The 21,756-nt window shown below is 44.9% G+C and overlaps 1 protein-coding gene across 1 annotated transcript in view; it reads right to left on the reverse strand.

The window, feature by feature from the left end:
- Nucleotides 1-3,803: 3,803 nt before the first annotated feature.
- The window catches only part of ZSWIM4 (zinc finger SWIM-type containing 4), a 40,589-nt gene continuing 22,636 nt past the window's right edge, over nucleotides 3,804-21,756 (reverse strand). Inside the window, exons 3-14 of the mRNA XM_082256209.1 lie at nucleotides 19,716-20,063; nucleotides 16,279-16,427; nucleotides 14,716-14,866; nucleotides 13,045-13,221; nucleotides 11,162-11,485; nucleotides 9,351-9,488; nucleotides 8,932-9,192; nucleotides 7,471-7,606; nucleotides 7,071-7,225; nucleotides 6,668-6,831; nucleotides 5,452-5,533; nucleotides 3,804-5,355 (exon numbers count right to left, since the gene is read on the reverse strand). Of these exons, the coding sequence (XP_082112335.1) occupies nucleotides 4,478-5,355; nucleotides 5,452-5,533; nucleotides 6,668-6,831; nucleotides 7,071-7,225; nucleotides 7,471-7,606; nucleotides 8,932-9,192; nucleotides 9,351-9,488; nucleotides 11,162-11,485; nucleotides 13,045-13,221; nucleotides 14,716-14,866; nucleotides 16,279-16,427; nucleotides 19,716-20,063 (2,963 nt within the window). The 3' untranslated portion in view covers nucleotides 3,804-4,477. The remainder of the gene's footprint in view (nucleotides 5,356-5,451; nucleotides 5,534-6,667; nucleotides 6,832-7,070; nucleotides 7,226-7,470; nucleotides 7,607-8,931; nucleotides 9,193-9,350; nucleotides 9,489-11,161; nucleotides 11,486-13,044; nucleotides 13,222-14,715; nucleotides 14,867-16,278; nucleotides 16,428-19,715; nucleotides 20,064-21,756) is intronic.

A 21,756-nucleotide genomic window follows, 5' to 3' on the forward strand; every position in this document is an offset into this window, starting at 1 on the left:
CCAGAGCAGCCGCACACCAGGCACCGATCCGGGGGCAAGTCGTGCAGCACCAGACTCAGGGGGCCCCCCCGAGAAGGATTGGGGTGCAGTAGTAAGTATCCCGGCCGGGGGAAAAAGGGTATTTTGAGCGGATTACTGGAGGAGCCCTGTGAGCTGCTTCCACTCACATGCCCAGTCGGCCACGCCCCCCTAGGACACACTTTAGGGGAGACTCCACTGGGACCCCCTGCACTATACCCACACTGCAAGCAGTAGGGCATGTGCCTAGGGAGTCTCCTACACCGGGACCCCTTTAGACTACCAGGGCAGGACACATTATCACGGACCCTTAGAGTGGGGATAGCGGAAGGAGATCCCTGGGGTCTCTGCTGCATTCTCTGCCCTGGTACCAGGGCCCAGGATCCCCACCTTACAGGATTGAACCCCTCTACTACAACATGCTGGTCACCCCTGTAGGGGTACATAGCTCCGGTGAGTGCGGGCATAATTGAAAGGGGAACACTAGATCCCTCACCTGCACATCCAGATCAGATCACCTCAAGAATCACCCAATCAATTTTTGGACTTTTGCACTAAATCACTATATGGACTTTTATTTATTAATACCCCAGCCACCTACTAATTCAAGAATTTTTACCACCAACCATTTTTGGCTGCACAATCGGACGGCTGGCCAAGTGGGGTAGATTTGCACCAAGTCACTTTAGCATTAATTCCGTTATTTATTCACTTGTCAGATATCCTATGTGAGAGATACTTATCAATTGTCTGCCACTCCATGTCACGTGCAGAGCACTTCGTTATTTCTGACGATTTATTTACTGTTACCTTTACATATCAGCAAGCACTTTTTTTGCTGCACCACTATTTAGCACTTTGCTGCACTAGGGACACCTTTATACCTATTAATTAATCTCTGCAATACCAGAAAGCACTTTATTGTATTGTCACCTGACACTTTGTGGCGCTATTGGCACCTTTTATATTAATGTGTATGCATTTTATGCTATGGTATGATGTTCTTATGAGTCAACACCATATGAAAATGTACACATTTAAACACCTTGTTGTAAGACCCTGAGGGGATACACTAATATAGGCAGCGCCATTTAACTCACCCCATTTCTTATATACTATATATCCCTTGTTAGGGCTATATCTGAGGTGGGCTGCAGCCTGATCTCCTCTCTGTAGGGCAGATCTTTTTACTTTATAATGAAGGGATATGTTCCCCAATTGGGTGAAATAATTATTATTTTTTTTTTAATTTAACCATTCCTTACTCCGTCCACAATAAAAAAAAATTAATTCTATTTAAAAGCTGGCCATACACTTTAGAACAGATACTCTTCCATTGCTTTTGGCGATAGAAGAGCCACTAGTTGACATAGGGGGAGATTTACTAAAACTGGTAGCTCACAGAATCTGGCACAGCTGTGCAAAATAACCATAACCAATCAGCTTTTCATTTCAGCTAGTTTAATTAAGCTTTGACAATAATCCATGGTTCACACCAGTGCGGCTTTGAAATTGTGCTACTTTAGAGCAGCTTCAAAGCCTCAGATCGGTGCGATTTGCACCTCCGATGTCATTGCGGCTTTAACATAAAAGTTTATGCAAGTAGCAATTCAAATATGCAATTATGCAAGTAGAAATTCATAAATACATTTGAAAAAAAGTAGTGCAGGAACCCTTCAAAGTCGTTGCGATTTGCGCGGTCTCACTGCCAGCAATAGGCTGCTACTTGTCATGTGATATGGAAGGGACAAATCGCACCAGTGTGAACCAGGGCTTAAACCTACATGCTGGGTATTATGCTGAGCTGCACCAAATTCTGTGTGCTACAGTTTTAGTAACTCTCACCATAGACAGTTCTACCAATGCTAGGAAACCAAGATTTTTGACAGATTCAGCAGCTCTATATGTGAAGATCATCGCAGAGCTCTGCTTCAGCAGAAACAAAAAATCCACAGAAATCACAAGTCAGCAGAACACAAGTTTTCTTTAAAATGTATTTGTCATTAAAGTATTACAGAGCAGTCAATAAATAAAACAGCAATAAAGTCATCATTTTTAATAGATCAGCTCCCTCCCCGACAAAATTATATTAATCAGCGAGTCGCTTTCATATATTAGGGGATTTAAACCTTCATTTGGGGGAAACTTGGGGGGAGGGCAGAAAAGTGTAGAGGCCCTCCCCCGAGGAATGGAAAAAAGCAGAGTGCAGCGCTGTGGAGATATCAAATGGACAGCTTGTATTTTCCTGAGTTATATCATCAGCGACATATTATATCCAAGCGATTTGGAAATGAGAGGAGGATTTTGAGGTATTAAGCAAGGTCACCCCTCCAAAATCAGTTCTTTCAGTGCTACCGAGACCAAATTAGCTAGTCTCCTGTGATTTCTCCCTACCCTGAACAGTCTAATAACATGGGGTAGTTCCGTCAGTGTTAATACATATACATACACACAGAGTAATATACACAAAGTATACACGGCAAGCTGACCACCAGAAATACCTTCACAGCAAATTTTGGTCAACCGTCAATCTCCGATCTACTGCCACTCCACGGAAAACACAGGCTGATCAAATACAAACGGGAAGGACAGGAATTAGGAGATAGTCTTAGGCCTACTGTCAATGGATGGCAGCCATTTTGTCTTAAAACAATACGTACAAGGATGCAGCCTTTCAAATGCAGACTTAACCGAGCCACAAAATGGCCTCTTACTGACGTATGCACCCAAGATTTCTTGGAATACCAAGTTTACCTTATTACAAGGTATATTATACTTTTTGGTCATTTGTCTTAGTTTTTCTTCAAGTCTAAATCGAACATAAGTGGTCATTAAAGAAGAAGTCTCAAACACTGCTCCTGTCTCCAGGGTGGCAAGGTGCACTTAGGATTTTGTCCTATCTTTCCAGGCATGTTAGTCGTGAGATAGCATGATCAACAGTGCGCTACCCTCAATCCCCCATGTCAAATATTATTTGAAGGACGCTTGTCTCGGCACCAGGCGTTGTTCAGGAACGCGTGCCTTTACTAGGAATGCAGGGAAGGAAGGTTGACCATATCCCTGTTCCACCCCTATGCCTTTTAAAGCAGTGGTAGGCTCAAGCTGATCCACCACCTGATAATCCATCTTCAGTGGTTGCTAGGATGCAGGCGGCAAGGCCTAACAGGGTCGTTAGTTGCCAGGACGCAGGCACAGTGTTCTCTATGGTGTGGGAGGCCTGTCTTCCTGCATCATAGCAACCAATGACACTGTGTAGACAAGCAGCCTGCATCTTAGCAACCAATAACGCTGGATCGCCAGGTGGCAAATCCAGTCAAGCCTGCTTGAAAAGATAGGGAAGGTGGAACAGTGCTCCTGCCAGGTGCACCCACAGAATAAGGGCAATGGCAACCGAGCCCTGCCTCAACTTTAGTAACAACCCCAAATGAAGCTTCCATCAGAGGAGCAGAGAAGTTGTAAAGCAAGAGATTTTCTTCACATTTCAATAGTGGTTCAATAGGGAAGCCAATACTGAGGTTTAGATATGAATCTATTTAATCGTTTAATGCTCATGAGAGTTCTTCTTTAAAAACTGGCCTCTTGTCTACACCCAAGCATCAGTGACCATTTTGTGGGCTCAGGCTATATCAAACCCATCTGTGAAGGGATAACTAAATATGACTCAACAGCCAAGCTACTTCATGTTTCAGTGACAAAAATAAATGGGAAATGACCAGTGCCCATACCCCTCTGGTTATGAACTCTTCCATCCTGCTGTTTTTAGGTGTAAAATCAAAGCCAGCGTCATACAAAACGGCTGCCTTTGGCTTAATACTTGGTTAAAGCCTGTTAAAGCTTAGCTACGCTATAGATCAGCAGCAGCGTTTTGGAGTTAAGCGGCGGAGATGTTTCGCATCCAACAAGTAAAAAAAAAAAAAAAAAAAAAAAAAGGATGCTCAATTAGATTACAAGTCAGACTTAATCATACAAAAAAAAAATAATATTAATAAGTTAATACAGAGATTCCTTCAGAAATAAATATATAAATTCTGCTCTTTGCAGATCGCTCCGCTGTCCTGCACACTGATGCGCCCACCTCCTGTGCTGTAGGGTACACAGGATTTATATGTTAAATACATAAATGTCACAGTGGGCCATTGACTGGATTAAGTTCCTGCGGTGGGGAATAGGAGAGGTTTCACCAATATTATAAATAAATATAAGTTATTAACCAAAAAATATGCACAATTTCACCCGGAATTCCCAGGCGATTTTCTTCAAAATTAAGTTTCCTTCAATAACAAAAAAAAAGTATTGTCTCCACCTGCAGGAAGAGCTGTCCAATGTAGAGATACGAGGTATGGGGAACCTCTCCCCTACTCGTTTATCTGGACCCTTGATGGGGGAGCAGCAAGTCTTTATTATTTATTATTATTAATTTTTCTTTTTTAAAACGGTGGAAGTCGCCTTCATTGTTTGCTCAGCCAAATCTTTCTCTTACCAAAAGCATTAATTTTTTTTTCCCCTTGTAAGTCTGCTTAAGATTATCCAGAAACTGGGAAAACTGCCGGTGCCCGTCTGGTGCCAACAGGAAAGTGTCTCGTGCCTTGGCCAGGAACTCTATAAATTCGCCATAATGACGCGGACTGATATGTGTAAGACGGGAGTGTGTGGTGCTGATGTACGCTCCAACGGCAGCTTCCAGAAGCTGGCAGAGGGGTGGCTTATCAGCTCTGGGTCCTGTTCCTCTGCCCCGTGGGGCATTAGCAGCAGAGAGAGACTGGGCTAAGCCAGGAGGGGCCAGGCTACAGCGCCGTAGTATGTCAGAGAGGACCGGGGCGCACTGTACACTTTTGATCACTAGGGGCACCACGGTGCTCAACTCCACTTTACCCAAAGAATGCGCCAAGGAACAAGCCCACAGGACGTCGCTGACTGCCGGATGGGAGTCCTGGCTGAAGCCGATGTTTAGGTTGGATAGGGCCAGAGTTGCAAGGGTAAATGCTCTCATGGGCAGACCACGGTGCTCCATGTAACGGGCAACAGTGAACAGGTGAGAGTGGGCACCAGGGCCAGAGCTGGCACTGTCCAATACGATTTGGTAGGCTGCCTCAAATGATGTGTGATCCTTTTCGCACAGAGTCAAAGCAGGCAGTGCGCAGCTCTGCGGGTCCTTCATGGCACACTGTAAGGCAAGCGCCCGGGCACACGAACATAGTTCTTCTCGTTGTCTGGGGTCCGTGCTGAAACGGAGGAGGGTGGCAGGGGATGTGCAGGATACGGCGACGATACTTGTGGCTTCTATGGGAGTGAAGAGGGTATACCAGTTCTGCATGATGCTGATCAGAGCCTGTGCCCCTGGAGAGGAGACATGAAGAATAAGGGGTCAGTTATGATCATGCCAATAAACATAAAAAGGTAAAGTCATACACCACAACCATTGTAGCCGCTTACCAATTTCTGTGGCACAGGAAACCAGCCAACGCACCATTTCCCTTCGCCTCCATGTCAAAGTGGTCAACGTCATCCTCATAACCTGAATAACAGGGACAAATCTTGTTAGCATGCAGTCTATTTAGCTTAAAGAGATATCTACAAACAGCATTCCTAGAACAGAAATACTGCCCGATAGGACAGCACTGCTCACACTTTAGGATCCTGAATTATACAAGTGGAATTTTTTTTCCAGGTTCAGATATTAAAAGGAGACGACTTAGTTAAGTCAAGACCTCAGTCTCAAATCTACCCCAAGCACTCCACTGATCCCCAGATGTGTTAGGCTGTGTTTGCACTGCGGTTTGTCTGCAGCATAGGCGTATCCGTGATTTGTGGGTTTTAGTGATGGTCTCATACTTTCAATCAGGTCATGCATTTGTGTCACGTTTTCTGAAAGTGCACCAAAAGATGCAGCAGGCAGAACTTATTGGTGTACTTTCAGAAAACAGGTCACATAATAGAAAGTCTATGGGACTGTGGCTAAAATGTACAGAAATTCCAAACCACAGTGTACCTGGCCCTACACTTTACTAATGGATACCACTACCCCAAAATTTGAGCATTTAAGCCCCTTTCACACGGACGGACCGATAAGAGTCCCTTTCAGTTTTTCAGACTGAACCAATTTAACCATCCATTGCCTTCTATGGAGCAGCGGATGTCAGACAGGTGTCCTTTGACACCCGGCGACATCCAATCAGATAGGCTCTTTGGTTCCACCTGACAACCCACATAGGACAAAGGGTTGTGTCCCGTGTCCACTCATCAGCAGGGAGATTTCCTGCTAAGAAGGCTGATGCACCAGTGTGAAAGGGACCCTATGTGTTGCCTTCTACAGCTGCTAAACTGATAGCTGAAAAAAAAAAAAGTTGCCTGGCCGTTTCTGAAATAGCAAGTCACTAGTCGGCAATTCTGAAAGCATTAAAGCCTTTGAAACAGCATAACCGCCAAGCAACTGCCATTTTCAAAAAGGAGTTCAACAATGGCAGCCTACTGACTTCTCTCAACAAGTGTCTTTTGAGGCCTTTTGCTTTGATACCTTCATTTTGAGTCAATATACATTTCCGGATCCACCATCATTTTAGGACTATTCTAGCTACTATAGTTCTAGTATTTTTACACAATTGACATCCTGATAATTTGCTCGCCTCATTCAGAGGTTTTAGCCTCTCACCTGTAATCCCAGCTCCAGAGAAATGTTCAGCAGGGTGGTGTCAGGAGGAGAATTGGGTGGCGTTGCAGTCTTACAAGCATCCTGGGCCAGCTTGAAGAGCAGAGCTGGGGAGTGGATGTGCTGCTGGATGGAGGCCAGGACTGTGTGAAGCCACTTCGGATCTCCTGTGGAGCAGAAAAGAGAATCAACTACTGATCGACCGTAAATAAAAGCACTAAAATATAATGACCAGCAGCGTGCATCAGTTTAGTCCATCAGAATACACTTCTAGTTAAATAATGAAAATAGTACTGTGGTCATCTCCTGAGCAGTTGAACCAACCATCTCATTAGATTTTAGGACACCAGCCACTAAATAAACCAAGATTTTTAGCCCATGTGTGGATATCTGTCAGAACATTTACCTTTTGCGGTCGTCAACATGGCCGACGCCAGCTCACACTGGCGCGTCTCCAAATGGCCCAAAATAAACCAGCGGGGAAAGCGACTGGTCAGCATGGAGTCCAATGGTATGATGTCTGAACCATGAGGAGGAAGGACCGACTCCAGCACAGGCAGCCTTGAACAGAGAAGAGAAGAGAAGAGACCGTTAAGATAGGAACAATCCAATAAGAACAATCAAATAAGAACAATCAAATAAGAACAATCAAATAAGAACAATCAAATAAGAACAATCAAATAAGAACAATCAAATAAGAACAATCAAATAAGAACAATCAAATAAGAACAATCAAATAAGAACAATCAGATGACAGGACCAGCAGTGGAAGATAGATTAGAGTCACTGTTCGCAAATCAACTCACCTCATAGCCCGTAAAGCAACGCGATAGGCCAAGTCAGAGTCATGTGGAAGTAAAGCAGTAAATAGGAAGCGAGCAAATGTATGCATGGGAACGCTCTCTCTATAGATCACTTCACCAAAACCACTGAATGGACCACCTTGGGACAAAAAAAGTGCACATTAGTAGGTTGTAAATGCATATAAATAAAAAATAAAATAAACCCCCCCCCCCCACACCAAATTTTTACACCTGATCTTCTTAACCATTGAGTTATGCTGCCCCTTACAGGAGTAGGACACTAGGCAGAGAAAAAAAAAAAAAAGTCTGGCTACACCCATGGATAGTCTCTGGTATAGGTACTCAGTTTTGCTACAAGCCGTGTCAGAAGAAAGACTCTACAGAGGGAGGTGGGTACTGTGTCCTTCAATGATCAGAGAAATGGATTTTATGGCAAGTCAAAGATCCCATTTTCTTTCATTCATTGACGGACACAACTCCTGATCTTCTTGACCATTGGGACGTGTTAACATGAGGGGTGGGAACAGCGAAAAATAAATTCCCAAGGCTAACTATAGCCGACCAGGTAAACAGGAGCTCAACCAAAACTGGACAGCTACTCACCATACCAGGAACCAGGCAGGGACTGCTCCAGACAGAGCCCCTCGCCATCAAAAATGGGGGGTCTGTCGGCCAGGAGAAACGCTGCGACTCAGGCCGAGACCCATTCTTATGCGACCTCACGAGGCGTTTAACTCACAGGCTAGCCCCCGTCTGGTGTTGTCATGTCACGGCCGACCTAACGCAGAGCTGAGGTCTGCGTGCACTTGCTGGCAAGACTGGGACCACCACTGGATCTAGATTATCCAGCCCGTCGCTCAGTCCGGCAGTTGATTGTGGATCTCTCACAGGAAGAAACAGGAGAAAAACTTCTATGTAAAAAAGAGAAAATTGCCAAGACCAGAGATGCCAGCAAGGAACTAGGTTCTTACTCCTGACTAGGCAGAAAAAACCTGGGTACCTATAGCAGAGAGAGGGAGTATACAGTACCCCCTGGTACATAGACTTTTTCTGCCTAGTGTCCTACTCCTGTAGGGGGCAATATAATTCAATGGTTAAGAAGATCAGGAGCTGTGCCCGTTAATGAAGAAAAAGGGTACACAACAGGGGTTGATTTACTAACACGAGAGTGCCGAATCTGGTGCAGCTGTGCAAAAAAAAAAAAAAAAAAAAAAACAATCGGCTTTTAAACGTCAGCTCATTCAATCAGGCTTTAACCCAAAAAAAAAAAAAAAAAAAAAAAAAAAAAAAATACACATACACACACCTGAACGCTGTTTGGTTTCTATCCAGAGCTGCACCAGATTTGGCACTCTCCAGCTTTAGTAAATCAACCACATAATGTTAAAGAGTGCATATGAGAACACCTAAAACAAAGTCTTATCCCTCTTCAGGACAGACTTTTTATCACGGTTTTAAGCATACCTTCTAAAAGCAGCATTGCCTGCTTCCGTAAAACTTGCACCAGACGCTCCCCCATTTCTAATGTTCCCAGCAGGCCAATGATCTGTTCTTCACTTCGCACCAGCTTGTCCTGTGCGTATAATCCCTCCGGCATTGCTCGTTGCTGCCCCAAGCCCATGAGGGCCACTTCCAGCGCCAGGCATAGCAGAGACTCTCCAGACTGGGATCCTCCAAGAACTGGGACATGTTGGTACATAACCTTTCTTTGCTCCCCGCCTATTTCTGCAAAACAAACAATGTCAGCATGCCCTAAAGAATGAAGACGCATGAAAGATCTCCGATTCCAGCCAACTAAATTCTATTTATCTGGAGGTCACAACTCTACATCAAAGGATTTTCAAATCCTATCATCTCATGGAAATATTCCAAAAACAACCTACCTGGGAATGGCGCTGGTCCTTCATCTTCAGGCAAACTGGCTTCTAAGAAGGTCCTGCAGAGACAGCCAATTGGATCCAGTGGGTGGCCAATCCACCCCTCCAAATTGGTAAGAGTGGTGCTACCTTTCATCTGCAGTTCTAAAAGCAAAAAGAAAGTGATCAGAGGTGGATCTGTGAAAAGTATGCTGTGATTTTCAGAAACTGCACAAAGCTACAGTATAGGCTTGAAATCCAAGTTAATTCAACCCCCTTCTCCAAATCAGAATACTCACGAGAAATCCATCACTACACATCATGTATAGCCATTTTTAATTTTTTTATTGTATTAGGAACTTTATTATTAATGTTCCTACACCTAGCTCAAAAAAAAACAAAAAATAAGAACCGAAAAAAAAAAAAAAAAAAAAAAAAAAAAAACAGGAAAACCTTGAAAGCTGCACATATTACTACTTTTTGATCAGCAACCTCCCCCATCATTGTATTCTGACAGCAGGACTGTCAAAATACACTGATTAGTGGCTGCAACCACTGATCGACTAAAGCATTTCCAACATTCTGGTTTGACCAACATTCCGGTTTGACAGAAGTCAATTGTTAGAGCGACTTGCCTCAAGCAGGAATGGCCATACATGGATCAAAATCCATCTGGCCCTTGCTGAACCAGCAGAATTTTGATGCAACTAGTGCCAGCCTAAAAGGAATGCACTGTAGACAGAACCCACAACTTCAGTTTTCCGAAACCTCCCACAATTTGCCTTCTGTGCAAATGTGACACTGCGAAGACAAAATCATTAGTAGGTGGAGGTTTGACCAATCCCTGTCAGAGGAGTTGTGACAAAGTGATGTATACTGAAGGCCTTTTTCACAAGATGGCGTGATCTGCTTGTGCACTGCATTATGGGAAGACTCGGAGGCCACTGAAAAGCTAAAATCACTTCACAAGTCTACCTTCCATACAGCATGTGCCCCGTGTTTAGGACAGAGAATACATTTTAAATAGAGATGTGTGAAAGCACCTTTAACAGAAGCTTCTAATACCAGAACTATATGGATCTCCAAATAGAACCTATTTACGTGATCTCAAGATTCCAGTGCTAGAAAAGCTAATGGGAAGGAATGTGTATTTGTACTCATGCTGGTTTTAAGAAATCAGTGGGAGTCCTGCTGTACCTCTCCATCCCTGCCCCTGACGATGGAAGCCATGCTGTACCTCTCCATCCCTGCCCCTGACGATGGAAGCCATGCTGTACCTCTCCATCCCTGCCCCTGACAATGGGAGCCATGCTGTACCTCTCCATCCCTGCCCCTGACAATGGGAGCCATGCTGTACCTCTCCATCCCTGCCCCTGACAATGGGAGCCATGCTGTACCTCTCCATCCCTGCCCCTGACAATGGGAGCCATGCTGTACCTCTCCATCCCTGCCCCTGACAATGGGAGCCATGCTGTACCTCTCCATCCCTGCCCCTGACAATGGGAGCCATGCTGTACCTCTCCATCCCTGCCCCTGACAATGGGAGCCATGCTGTACCTCTCCATCCCTGCCCCTGACAATGGGAGCCATGCTGTACCTCTCCATCCCTGCCCCTGACAATCCTAAGAGGAGCCATATGAGACAGCTATTTTTCTCTCTATTTGAAGGATTCCATTTTTGAAATCGGTGGAGTTATGCTACCATTTTGGATGTCCGGTACATTCTCTTCAATATTTACCCCAATGCCACCCAATCAAATAAAACCAACCAACCATGAAAAAGCATTTATCTGGGTCAACTCAACATGTCAGGATTATCATTCATTTGCCACTCCTCACCTTTCCTCTGCTGTTTCAGCCCCTCCATCTGATGCTGCCGTTGAAGCCTCATGGTGTTCACTACAGAGACAGCCAGCCTCAGAGCCTGCTGCGGATACCCGTGGGACCGAAGTGCGTCGACGCGAGCACAGGCCACAGGGAAATGGTCCCCAAGCCATAACGGACGCCCTTGCGGGTCATAGGACAGCTTGTCAGTGTTGTTCTTTACTCCGGCTCCTGGAGCGGCAGTCTCTCCATTCAGCACTTTCTGTAGGTGAGGATCATTCCAGCGCAGCTCTCCAGCCTTGAGAGCCCGGGCAAAAACCGTCTGGCGGGGTCCAGGAGCTGCAGGCATAGACACATGGGGTAAAATGAACTGCAAATAGTCACATTAAGGCTTTACCTAATATATAACCTTCAAACTTAAGATTAACAGTTCTGTGAAAATGTAACTGCCTCTATCTCCTCATCCCAATCCTAACACTGAAGGTTTTCATATCCTCAAACCAAAAAAGGTGAGGAAAGACTTTTGAAACCCATACTGATAAAATCAGGTAGCATCAATGTGGTTTTGATGGGGGGGGGGGGGGGGGGTGTATCCTTAAAGTATAACTAAAGGCAAAACTTAATTTTTAGTTTTAGATAGAATGCAGAAAGAATTAGAACACCTGCCAGTTTTTATTGCTGTCTGTGCCCCCATTAGGGAGATTCACCCTCTCTATTTGTCCTATTAGTCAGGATTTATATAGCGCCAAAAGTTTGTGCAGCGCTTTACAATGAGGGAAGACAATACAATTCAATACAGGAGGAATTAAAGGGCCCTGCCTGTACAATCTAGAAGGGGCCATTATCATTAAAAAGTGAAAGTAAAAAGAAAAATTACTCAAATTCTGGGTTGTTCCCGGAAAAGTGATAGAGGGGAAATCTTCCAAAGGGTAGACTAGTTCTAATGGCCTGGGGGTCCCCAGGGAAATTCCATTGATTTGGTCCCCAAGGAAAATTCCATTGATTTACAGAGATTTCCTCACTTAATGTTTGACTATGGGACAAGAAGTGAAGGAAAATCTCCGCAAAAGGGCATTTAAAAAAAAAAAAAAAAAACGGATAGGAGTTCTAACCCTCCCTTGCTCTATCCACCTCATCCCTTTAACCCAAGACACGCATTACACAAGTTCTGTGGCTGATTAAGGTGGCAATTAAACTCAGTGCCTTATGTGCATTATATCAGTCTCAGAACCTGTGTAATCAATGTGTGTCCTGGATTAAAGGGATGAGGTGGCAACCCTACCTGGCATCCCTTTAGTAGGATTGAATGCCAGTGGGGGTTGCGAAGGATTGGCGATCATGTGACCACTGATTGGCTGTCATAGTGGTCACCTGAATGGAAGCCAGTTTGCTGCCCCCCCCCCCACCGATTGTTAATTGGGGGGGGGGGGGGATGTGAGCTGTCTGGACGGGCTTGCCCTCTCAGCACGAACAATGGCTGCCCAGTAAAACAGATGAGCGGCGCATGGGCATATGGGTTGTGTGGGGAGCAACAGAACGATGGCTGCCCAGTAAAACAGATAAGCGGCGCTTGGGCATACGGGTTGTGTGGGGAGCAACGGATTAAAAATCCCTTAGGTAATAAGCAAATATTATACAATCTATTGCAGTCTTCTACACATCCAGCGGTTGGTGCTCTAGTCTTTTAAATCAAGCTGTTGCTTGTTTTCAGATTTCTTTATCAGAAAACGGCTTGAGGTTTCAATCCAACAAGGCTAGCTGCAAATGCCCCTTACATCCTTAAATAAGCCTGAACCAAAACCATTTTTGGTATAAAAGGAACTCTAAGCTGTTGGTGTGACTGGCCTCTAAGAGGACAATTTTTTTTATTACTGCACACATCTTCCAGATATATTTACCTTGTCCTGCACTTAAACTCGGAGTCATGGTTTGCGTTCCTGGCCCATCCAGGGAATAGTTCCCCTCTTCCAGAGGACAAATATCAAGCGCATTCCATCGTCGGAGCAACTGCAACCAAGATTCCCTCTCCTCTGGGCGGCAGTGTGGGCTGAGAACCACACATACCCACAATGCACCTGTTACAAAGTAAAAAAATAAATATGAGCGGACGTGCACATTAAAGCCCACTCACCCACCAAAAATCTACAATCAATATCCCCAGATACATAAATGTGTAAGGGCATAGGAGGTATGACAAACCAGGAATGCAGATCTTGTTAACTAAAGCTTTAAGCTAGCAGAAGATTGATCAAATATCAGCCTGTTCAACAGGGACTGTCCCAATTTTGATCCATGTGTGGCCCCCCGTTCAACAGAAGTCAAATGGGAATGTTGGAAAACAATGCTCAATGAGAGGCTGCTGATCAGTGTATTCTGACAGTGGAGAGGCCCGCTGTGACAATGCAATGTTTTAGCAGGGCAGGTACCGTGTTTTTTTTTTTTTTCAGGCAGTAAAAAAAAAAAAAAAAAATACAAAATACAAAAAACCCTGCACATCTAAGGGTCCTTTCACACGGTCTGTATGTCCGTTTTTCATCCCATTTTTTTGCGGATGAAAAACGGACATAATGCATGTCAATGGGATTGCGGATGTCAGCGGATGACCATCCGCTGACATCCGATTTGAGTCCTTTCCCATCAGTTCCGTTTCTTGGAACGGAAGAGATTTTTCTTCTGTTTAAAAAAAACTTAACGGACTCAAAAGCGGATGTCAGCAGTGTCATCCGCTGACATCCACAATCCCATTGACATCCATTATCTCCTTTTATCATCCGCAAACGGATGGGATGATAAACGGATATATGGACCGGATGACACAAGTGTCATCCATCCGTGTCCGTTTAAAAAAAAAAAAAAAAAGTGCCGGAGCGGATCAAAAACGGTCCGCCCCATGTGAAAGGACCCTGAAGCTGGCCATATATGGGTCTTTGTGAACAATTCTAAAGCTATAGAACACAGACCTACATTAAAAGTGCTTCTATACATGAAGATAAAAAAAAAAAAAAAAACACACCTTGTATGCAGCAGCCTCCCCTCATACTTACCTGAGCCCATCTCGATCCAGTGAAGTTGCACGAGAGACTCCGCAGTCCAGGACTCTCACCCCTGATTGGCTGACACACAAAGATGGGGGTGGGGCACAAGTCTCAGTTCCTGAAAGGACACAGAGCCGAGGATCGGCTAAGGTGCCCCCATAGCAGGCTGCTAGGGGCCAGGAGCACTGGCAAGGGACCCGAGAAGAGGAGGATCCGGGCTGCTCTGTGCAAAACCAACTGTACAGAGCAGGAAAGTATAGCAGGTTTATTTAAAAAAAAAAAAAACACTTGGGCATCACTTTAATTGGATTTATTGCTAAATTATTTATTGGATAAAATATTTAAGGAGGCATTTCTGATAAGCTAAGACTTGAGCTGCGTGTCCACGCACATGCAGAAGAGGGGGTGGGAATGAGGCTGGGTGCATTGGGTGAAATGCATGAAAAGGTGTCAAAGTAAATATCAGGTCCAGGAAAACCTGGGTCAGTGTCTATTCCTATCCAATTAGAGCCATGTAGATGTTACACAACTCACCTAGCTCATCCCATAGCTGCCGACATTTATCAGTCATGCCAGCTCCCTGCTGCCTCCACAGTGCAAGGCGAGGGTCCTCCAAAAACTGTTCAGTCATCAAGATGAGCATGCGTGCGCCATTGGAATCTCGCATCCTTAACATCTCCCTTACCTGTCAGAAAAGGAATAAAAAGGGAGGTTATAAAACTGAAGACAGGTGAAAGCTCCACATCAATGCAGACCTATCAGTACAAGTATGCATGAATAAATGCCTGACATGTCACATTATACAGCAATAAAAACAGACAGTCCACCAACACAAGTTATCCCTCTTCCTGCCCACCCCAGTGTCCCTTTAAACAGTTCAGAATTTAAAACCACCATAGCCTATAAGACAACTGTGATTACATAGGAACCACAGAATAATGCTGCAGATGTTGGAAAATTTGAATCCAATACAGCCTATCCTTTGTGAACTGATGGGTTTTTAATAAGTAATGGACTTTACCCGAGTGTAGAAATAGGGGCTATACCGGATCCACCACCTATGGCCAGCACTTTAATTTTTAAATTTTTTTTTTCTTTTTTTCTTTATGGAAATGTTTGTACTAAATGGAATATAATTAATGTTCCCTTCTTGGCTGCTGAAGACGTTGGATAACGAAACGCGTACAGCACCGTCGCATCACTTCCGATTCCAGCATTGCGTTCCAAAGACCTGTACCATGCTCATTTTACATTGGAATATTGTGAGTACCCATTTACATACAAATAAAGAGTTTAAGCAATATTACACTATTGGCCTTTTTTCTTGCCCTACATGATCCACCTGCCCACAACTTGTCCCGCTGTGCCTGGCTGATACTGGAGCACATACCAAATATGAGAGCGGACCCCCTTGAGACCTGGGCATCCCTATAGGAACCATTCCGGAGCCCTACTGGGCATTCCAGATATACCCTTATCCCAGGACCCCTGGAGAGGAACAGGACCCAATAGAGGGATTACCTCCTATATCCACATACTCGCTCTTTACCCCTGTGCAGGGTGGGATCAGCAATCCATTAATTGGAAGCCAGTCCTGCGAGTTACTGATCTGTAGCCCAATCTTCTAGATTGTAAGCTCTAACAAGCAGGGCCCTCCAATTCCTCCTGTATTGTAACTGTATTGTCTTCCCTCATATTGTAAAGTGCTGCGCAAACTGTTGGCGCTACATAAATCCTGTATATTAATAATAAATAATTGAAAGCGGTTTGTGATGGCTCAGTCTTTGATGGAAGCGCACAGTGAGCATACTCCACACAAATCATGGCCGCCCATAGATGTGCAGCAAGCTGGCGTTAAAGCCCACCATTTTGCAGCCACACATGTGTTAGGTCGTCATAAAGGTGTTACAGTTGTACTACAGGTAAAACAGCTACATACTCAATTGAAACACAAATAGGAGCAGTTTTTGCTGCCAAATGACACGCATTTGTCCATCCAGTCCCTGGATTTACAGAGCCATGCCACACAATTGAGCTGGGGAGGGGGTTTGGGTTGGGATACTCAACGCCCTCTGGACCACCAATGGTAATGCTCACCTTATTGAACATAGATTGCAGCTGCTTGCTGGCTCCATAATACCCTCCATTGGACAGAAGCTGCTTCACTTGCTCCTGAATTTGTTCCTCATCTAAATGCCAGCAGTTATCATCCTCTCGACCTGCACCAGCAGTTGGGTCTGGGGCTCCTAAAAAGTAGAAAATGAGGATTATTAGAGAAGTATGAAATGTGTTTTCCTGGATTATAGTAATTGCTCACATAAGAGAAAGCCAGTACCAAGGTGGTTTGCATATACACTCACTGGCCACTTTAGGTACACCTTGCTAGTACCGGGTTGGAGCCCCTTTTGCATTCAGAACTGCCCTACTTCTTCCTGACAAATTCAACAAGGTGTTGGAAAAATTCCTCAGAAATTATGGTCCATAGTGACATGATAGCATCACGCAGCTGCTGCAGATTTGTCAGCTGCACTTCCATGATGGGACTCTCACATTTCACCACATCCCAAAGGTGCTCTATTGGATGAGATGAGGTGAGTGTGGAGGCCATTGGAGAAAAGTGACCTCATTATGTTGAAGAAACCAGTGGTGAGATTATGTGAGCTTTGTGACATGGTGTATTATTCTACTGGAAGGAGCCATTAGAAGATGGGGACACTGTAGTCCTAAAGGGATGGACATGGTCAGCAACAATACTCAGGTAGGTCGTGGTGTTTAAACAATGCGCAATTGGTACCAAGAGGCCCAAAGTGTGCCAAGAAAATATCCCCCACACCATTACATCACCACCAGCCTGGGCTGCTGATACAAGGTAGGATGGATCCATGCTTTCATGTTTACACCAAATTCTGACCCCACCATCTGAATGTCACAGCTGAAATCCAGACTAGGCAACGTTTTTTCCAATCTTCTATTGTCCAATTTTGGGGAGCCTGTGCAAATTGTAGCCTCAGTTCCCCATTAGCCGACAGGAACGGCACCCGGTGTGGTCTTCTGCTGCTGTAGCACCTCTGCTTTTAGAGATGGTATTCTGCATACCTTGGTTGTAACCAGTGGTTATTTCAGTTATTGTTGCCCTTCTATCCTCTCCTACCAGTCTGCCCATTCTCCTCTGACATCAAGGCATTTTCCTCCACACAACTGCCGCTCACTGGATATTTTCTCTTTTTCGAATCATACTCTAAACCCTAGAGATAGTGGTGTGTAAAAAAAAAAATCCCACTTGATCAGCAGTTTTTGAACTAACTCAGACCAGCCCTTCTGGCGCAAACAACCATGCCACTTTCAAAGTCACTTAAATCCTCTTTCTTCCCCATTCTGATGCTCGGTTTGAACTTCAGCAAGTCATCTTCACCACGTCTAGATGCTTAAATGCATTGAGTTGCTGACATGTGATTGGCTGAATAGCAGTGTGTGTTACCAGGCACTAGAACAGGTGTACATAATAAAGTGGCCAGTGAGTGTATATTCAAAAACACGTGTCAGATAATTTTTTCCTTTCTGCTCAGTGGGGACATATGGCAAAACACACCATACAGGGTCCTAAACCTTTCCCTATGCATGACAATGTCGGGGAATGCTCCTAATGAGACGATGGATGGTGTCCTGGGGTATTTCCTCCCAGACCTGGACCAGGGCATCACTGAGCTCCTGAACAGACTGAGGTGCAACCTGGCGCATCAGAAGGACTGAAATATAATGACCCAGAGGTTTTCTATTGGATTTAGGTAAGCGAGCCTGGGGGCCCATTCAATAGTATAAATTCCTTCATCCTCCAGGAGCAGTCTGCATACTCTCGCTACATGAAGCCTAGGCATTGTCGTGCACCAGGAGGAAACCAGGGCCCACTGCACCAGCGTATGGTCTGACAATGGGTCCATGGATTTCATCCGGATATCTAATAGCAGTCAGGGTGCCATTGTCTAGCCTGTAGGAGGTCTGTGCCTCCCTCCATGGATATGCTTTCCCAGACCATCACTGACCCACCAAACAGGTCATACTAAACAATGTTACAGGCAGCATAATGTTCTCCATGGCTTCTCCAGACCCTTTCACTGCTGTCACATGCGCTTAGGGTGAACCTGCTCTCATCTGTGAAAAGCACAGGGCACCATTGGCAGACCTGACAATTCTGGTGTTCAATGGCAAATCGCCAATCGAACTCCATAATGCCGGGTAGTGAACACAGGCCCCACTAGGATGACGTCGAGCCCTCAGGCCATCCTCATAGTCTGTTTCTGATTGTTTGGTCAGAGACATTCACACCAGTGGCCTGCTGGAGGTCATTTTGTAGGGCTCTGGCAGTGCTCATCCTGTTCTTCCTTCCACAAAGGAGCAGATACCGGTCCTGCTGATGGGTTAAGGACCTTCTACAGCCCTGTCCAGCTCTCAGAGTAACTGTCTCCTGGAATCTCCTCCATGCTCTTGAGACTGTGCTGGGAGACACAGCCAACCTTCTGGCAATGGCACATATTGATGTGCCATCCTGGAGGAGTTGGATTGTCTGTGCAAACTCTATAGGGTCCAGGTATCGCCTCGTACTATCAGTAGCGACGCTGACCCTAGCCAAATGCAAAACTAGTGAAAAACAGAAAAGAGTAGGGGGGGGGGGGGGGGGGAAATCATTCAGTGGCCTCCACATGTAAAACCATTCCCATTGTGGGGGTTGTCTCATTGATGCCCCTCTAGTGCACTTGCTAATTTCATTAACACCAAAGCAACTGATTAACAACCCCCTCTGCTACTTACTGACCAAATCAATATCCAAAGAGATGAATTGACTTGATGCTACACTCTTGATTAAAAAGTGTTCCTTTAATTTTTTTGAGCAGTGTATATATAGCCGATTCAAAATTAATAGAATCACATAGGCAGTGTAAAGAATTATTATAATACAGCAACAAACTGAGGAATCAATTTATGCTCAAATGTCCATGCTCCCAAAAGAGGTAAAATTAAAATCGGTCAAGGTTTCTTAAAAATTAGGAATACAAAAATGTTACCCAAACTCAACTGTGTTGTCATTTGTTACAAATATACTGAGCATCGCAATCACTGTGGCAAAGATGACCCACGAGGGTATGCTGCTGACAGTTGTAGTCATAAGGCTTTATAGGCAATTTAAAAATGGAACTGCTTGGAGTGGTCATTGCTTGGCTTTGAAGATGTAGGCTCCAAGGTTGCGTTCATGACTTCTACTTCTTCACCTACTGGGAACAAATAGATGGCCAGGCTAGGTCACCTGGATGCACCATTGCTTTTCCAGGACAGGCACTCGCTAACCAATGAAGTCAGAATTGAGGCGACGGCCCCAGAACCCAGGCCTTTAAAAACAAACCAGTAATGGCAGTTGCCATATGTCAAGCTCTTTTCAAAAAAGAGCCCAAGAGTATGTCCCATTCAGAATAAAACGAGACCGGCTGGAGATTTTGACTTTCTGAAACCCCCCTTTCCTTGCCAGGACCTCCCAATCTTACCATGCACTCTGTTTATCTCAGATCCCAGCTGAAGGATCTCATCTGCTAATCGCTGGGCGGTCGGCAGCACTTCTGTATGATGTTCACTGATCAGGTACTGCACAAACTTTTGAAGCTGGTCCCGGTTCATCTGGGACAGAGTCTCTGAGATAGGAAGTCTCAGTTCCACCCCTCGCGCCCGCCGGATGCGGTGAAGGGACAGCGCCACCACGTGTGCGCAGTAGAAAATGTCTCTGTTCTCGCAGCCACAGCTGACCGATGTGATCTTGCATCTGTCAAAACTAATGGATACTTGGTAGGTGCGCTCTGGTTCCCCTGCTTCTGTGACTGATCCGCTGAGGTGAAACCCTGCGAGAAGAGAGAGGTGGTTAGAAGATGACATCATATTAGCATTAAAAGGGAGAATCCTGTTATTTTCACTAAATTTTTTAAACTTCTTATTTTAGATTGGCTGCATGTGGTGGTGATCAAACACAGTTTTCCAATAGTCCCTAGTCAGTTAATCACTAGGCCGACTCCTCTCAAAAGGGGAACGGCCAAAGATGGCTCAAAATTCAGCCAGTTCCTACAGAATTCTGATCCATCTATAGCCAGATTAATGCAGTAGTAAAGCCTACTTTGTGATTTTTACCTACAGGTAAGCCTACAAGGTGGCTTACCCATAGGTACAAATTTATATCTCCTAAACGGGCACAGTTGTCACACTGGTGATGTACCTTCAGAGCACCATGCCGTAACAGAGTGCTCCCATGCGCATTCACAGAAGTGACTTCATCGCGGCTCCGGCCAAACAGCTGGAGGAGTACGCAAACCTGGAAAGACGACTGGGTGAAGATGGAAGCCCCGTCAGCGTGCCACTGGAGCACTTCGTTCTAAGGCAGTGGTAACCTGGGTTTGATCGAACCCCAGGGGTTCGGTGAGTCAGTCTTGCGGGTTCGGCGGGGGGGCAACGGGGCAATGCCCCCTGGTGTGTGCCCTCCTGATACCCCATGGTATGCCCTCCCAACACCTCCCCCCAGTGTGTGCCCTCCTGACACCCCAAGGTATGCCCTCCCAACCCCCCCCCCAGTGTGTGCCCTCCTGACACCCCATGATATACCCTCCCAACACCTCCCCCCCAGTGTGTGCCCTCCTGACACCCCATGGTATGCCCTCCCAACCCCCCACCCCAGTGTGTGCCCTCCTGACACCCCATGCTTTAATGGTTTTGTTCTTTGTTCTTAATGGTTTTTTCTTCATTTTGTGCACCTATGTATAAATATATACCTAAATATATACCTATGTTTTGAATTTGAAAAAAATCATATTTTATTTTTCCAATTAAGAAGGGTTTGGTGAATGCGCATATGAAACTGGTGGGGTTCAGTACCTCCAACAAGGTTAAGAACCACTGTTCTAAGGCAAGGATATCATAATGTGTTTGTATGCGATGCTATGGTATTCCAGGGGATTTTTTTTACCTGCAGCGGTTCACAACCGCTTTAAGGCTGGCCACAAATTTTACATGAAATTTTCCAAAACCATACAATAAGAGGTAAATCCAAACACTCAATTTGTATGCAACCAAGCAGGCCCTACAGGAACTACATAGTGTAAAGGGAACACTAAAGGAAATTGAATAAGAAAATTGTATATTGTAAGGCCAGCTTAAGTTTCCCTAAAGTTTCAAACCCAAAGTCAATTCTAAACCCTACTACAAATCCTTTATATTAGGGGAATACAATAGGAGAGCTGAGATAAAAGACCATTTGTTTGCTGGTTATCGGTCCCCTCCCCAATCTTCTGTCTCATTGACCTCCCATTGAGCAGTGTTGAGCTTCCCACTAGCATAATCTAATTACTGGTTGGTAAGAATACACATAAGAAAAAAAGTCTAAGCCCAGCCTTTTTAATCCTAAATTAGACAAATATCCCTTCACTGTAGAACAAACGCAGACTTAGGCACTGCATACAAATGCAGGTATGACCCAAAATTCATAGGCCCATACAATTCCCAGGCTTGCCATGGACATACAATTATAGAATAGGCAGACACATTGGG

The sequence above is a fragment of the Pelophylax lessonae genome (genome assembly GCF_965119305.1).
Source record: "Pelophylax lessonae genome assembly, chromosome: 4".
NCBI lineage: Eukaryota > Metazoa > Chordata > Amphibia > Anura > Ranidae > Pelophylax > Pelophylax lessonae.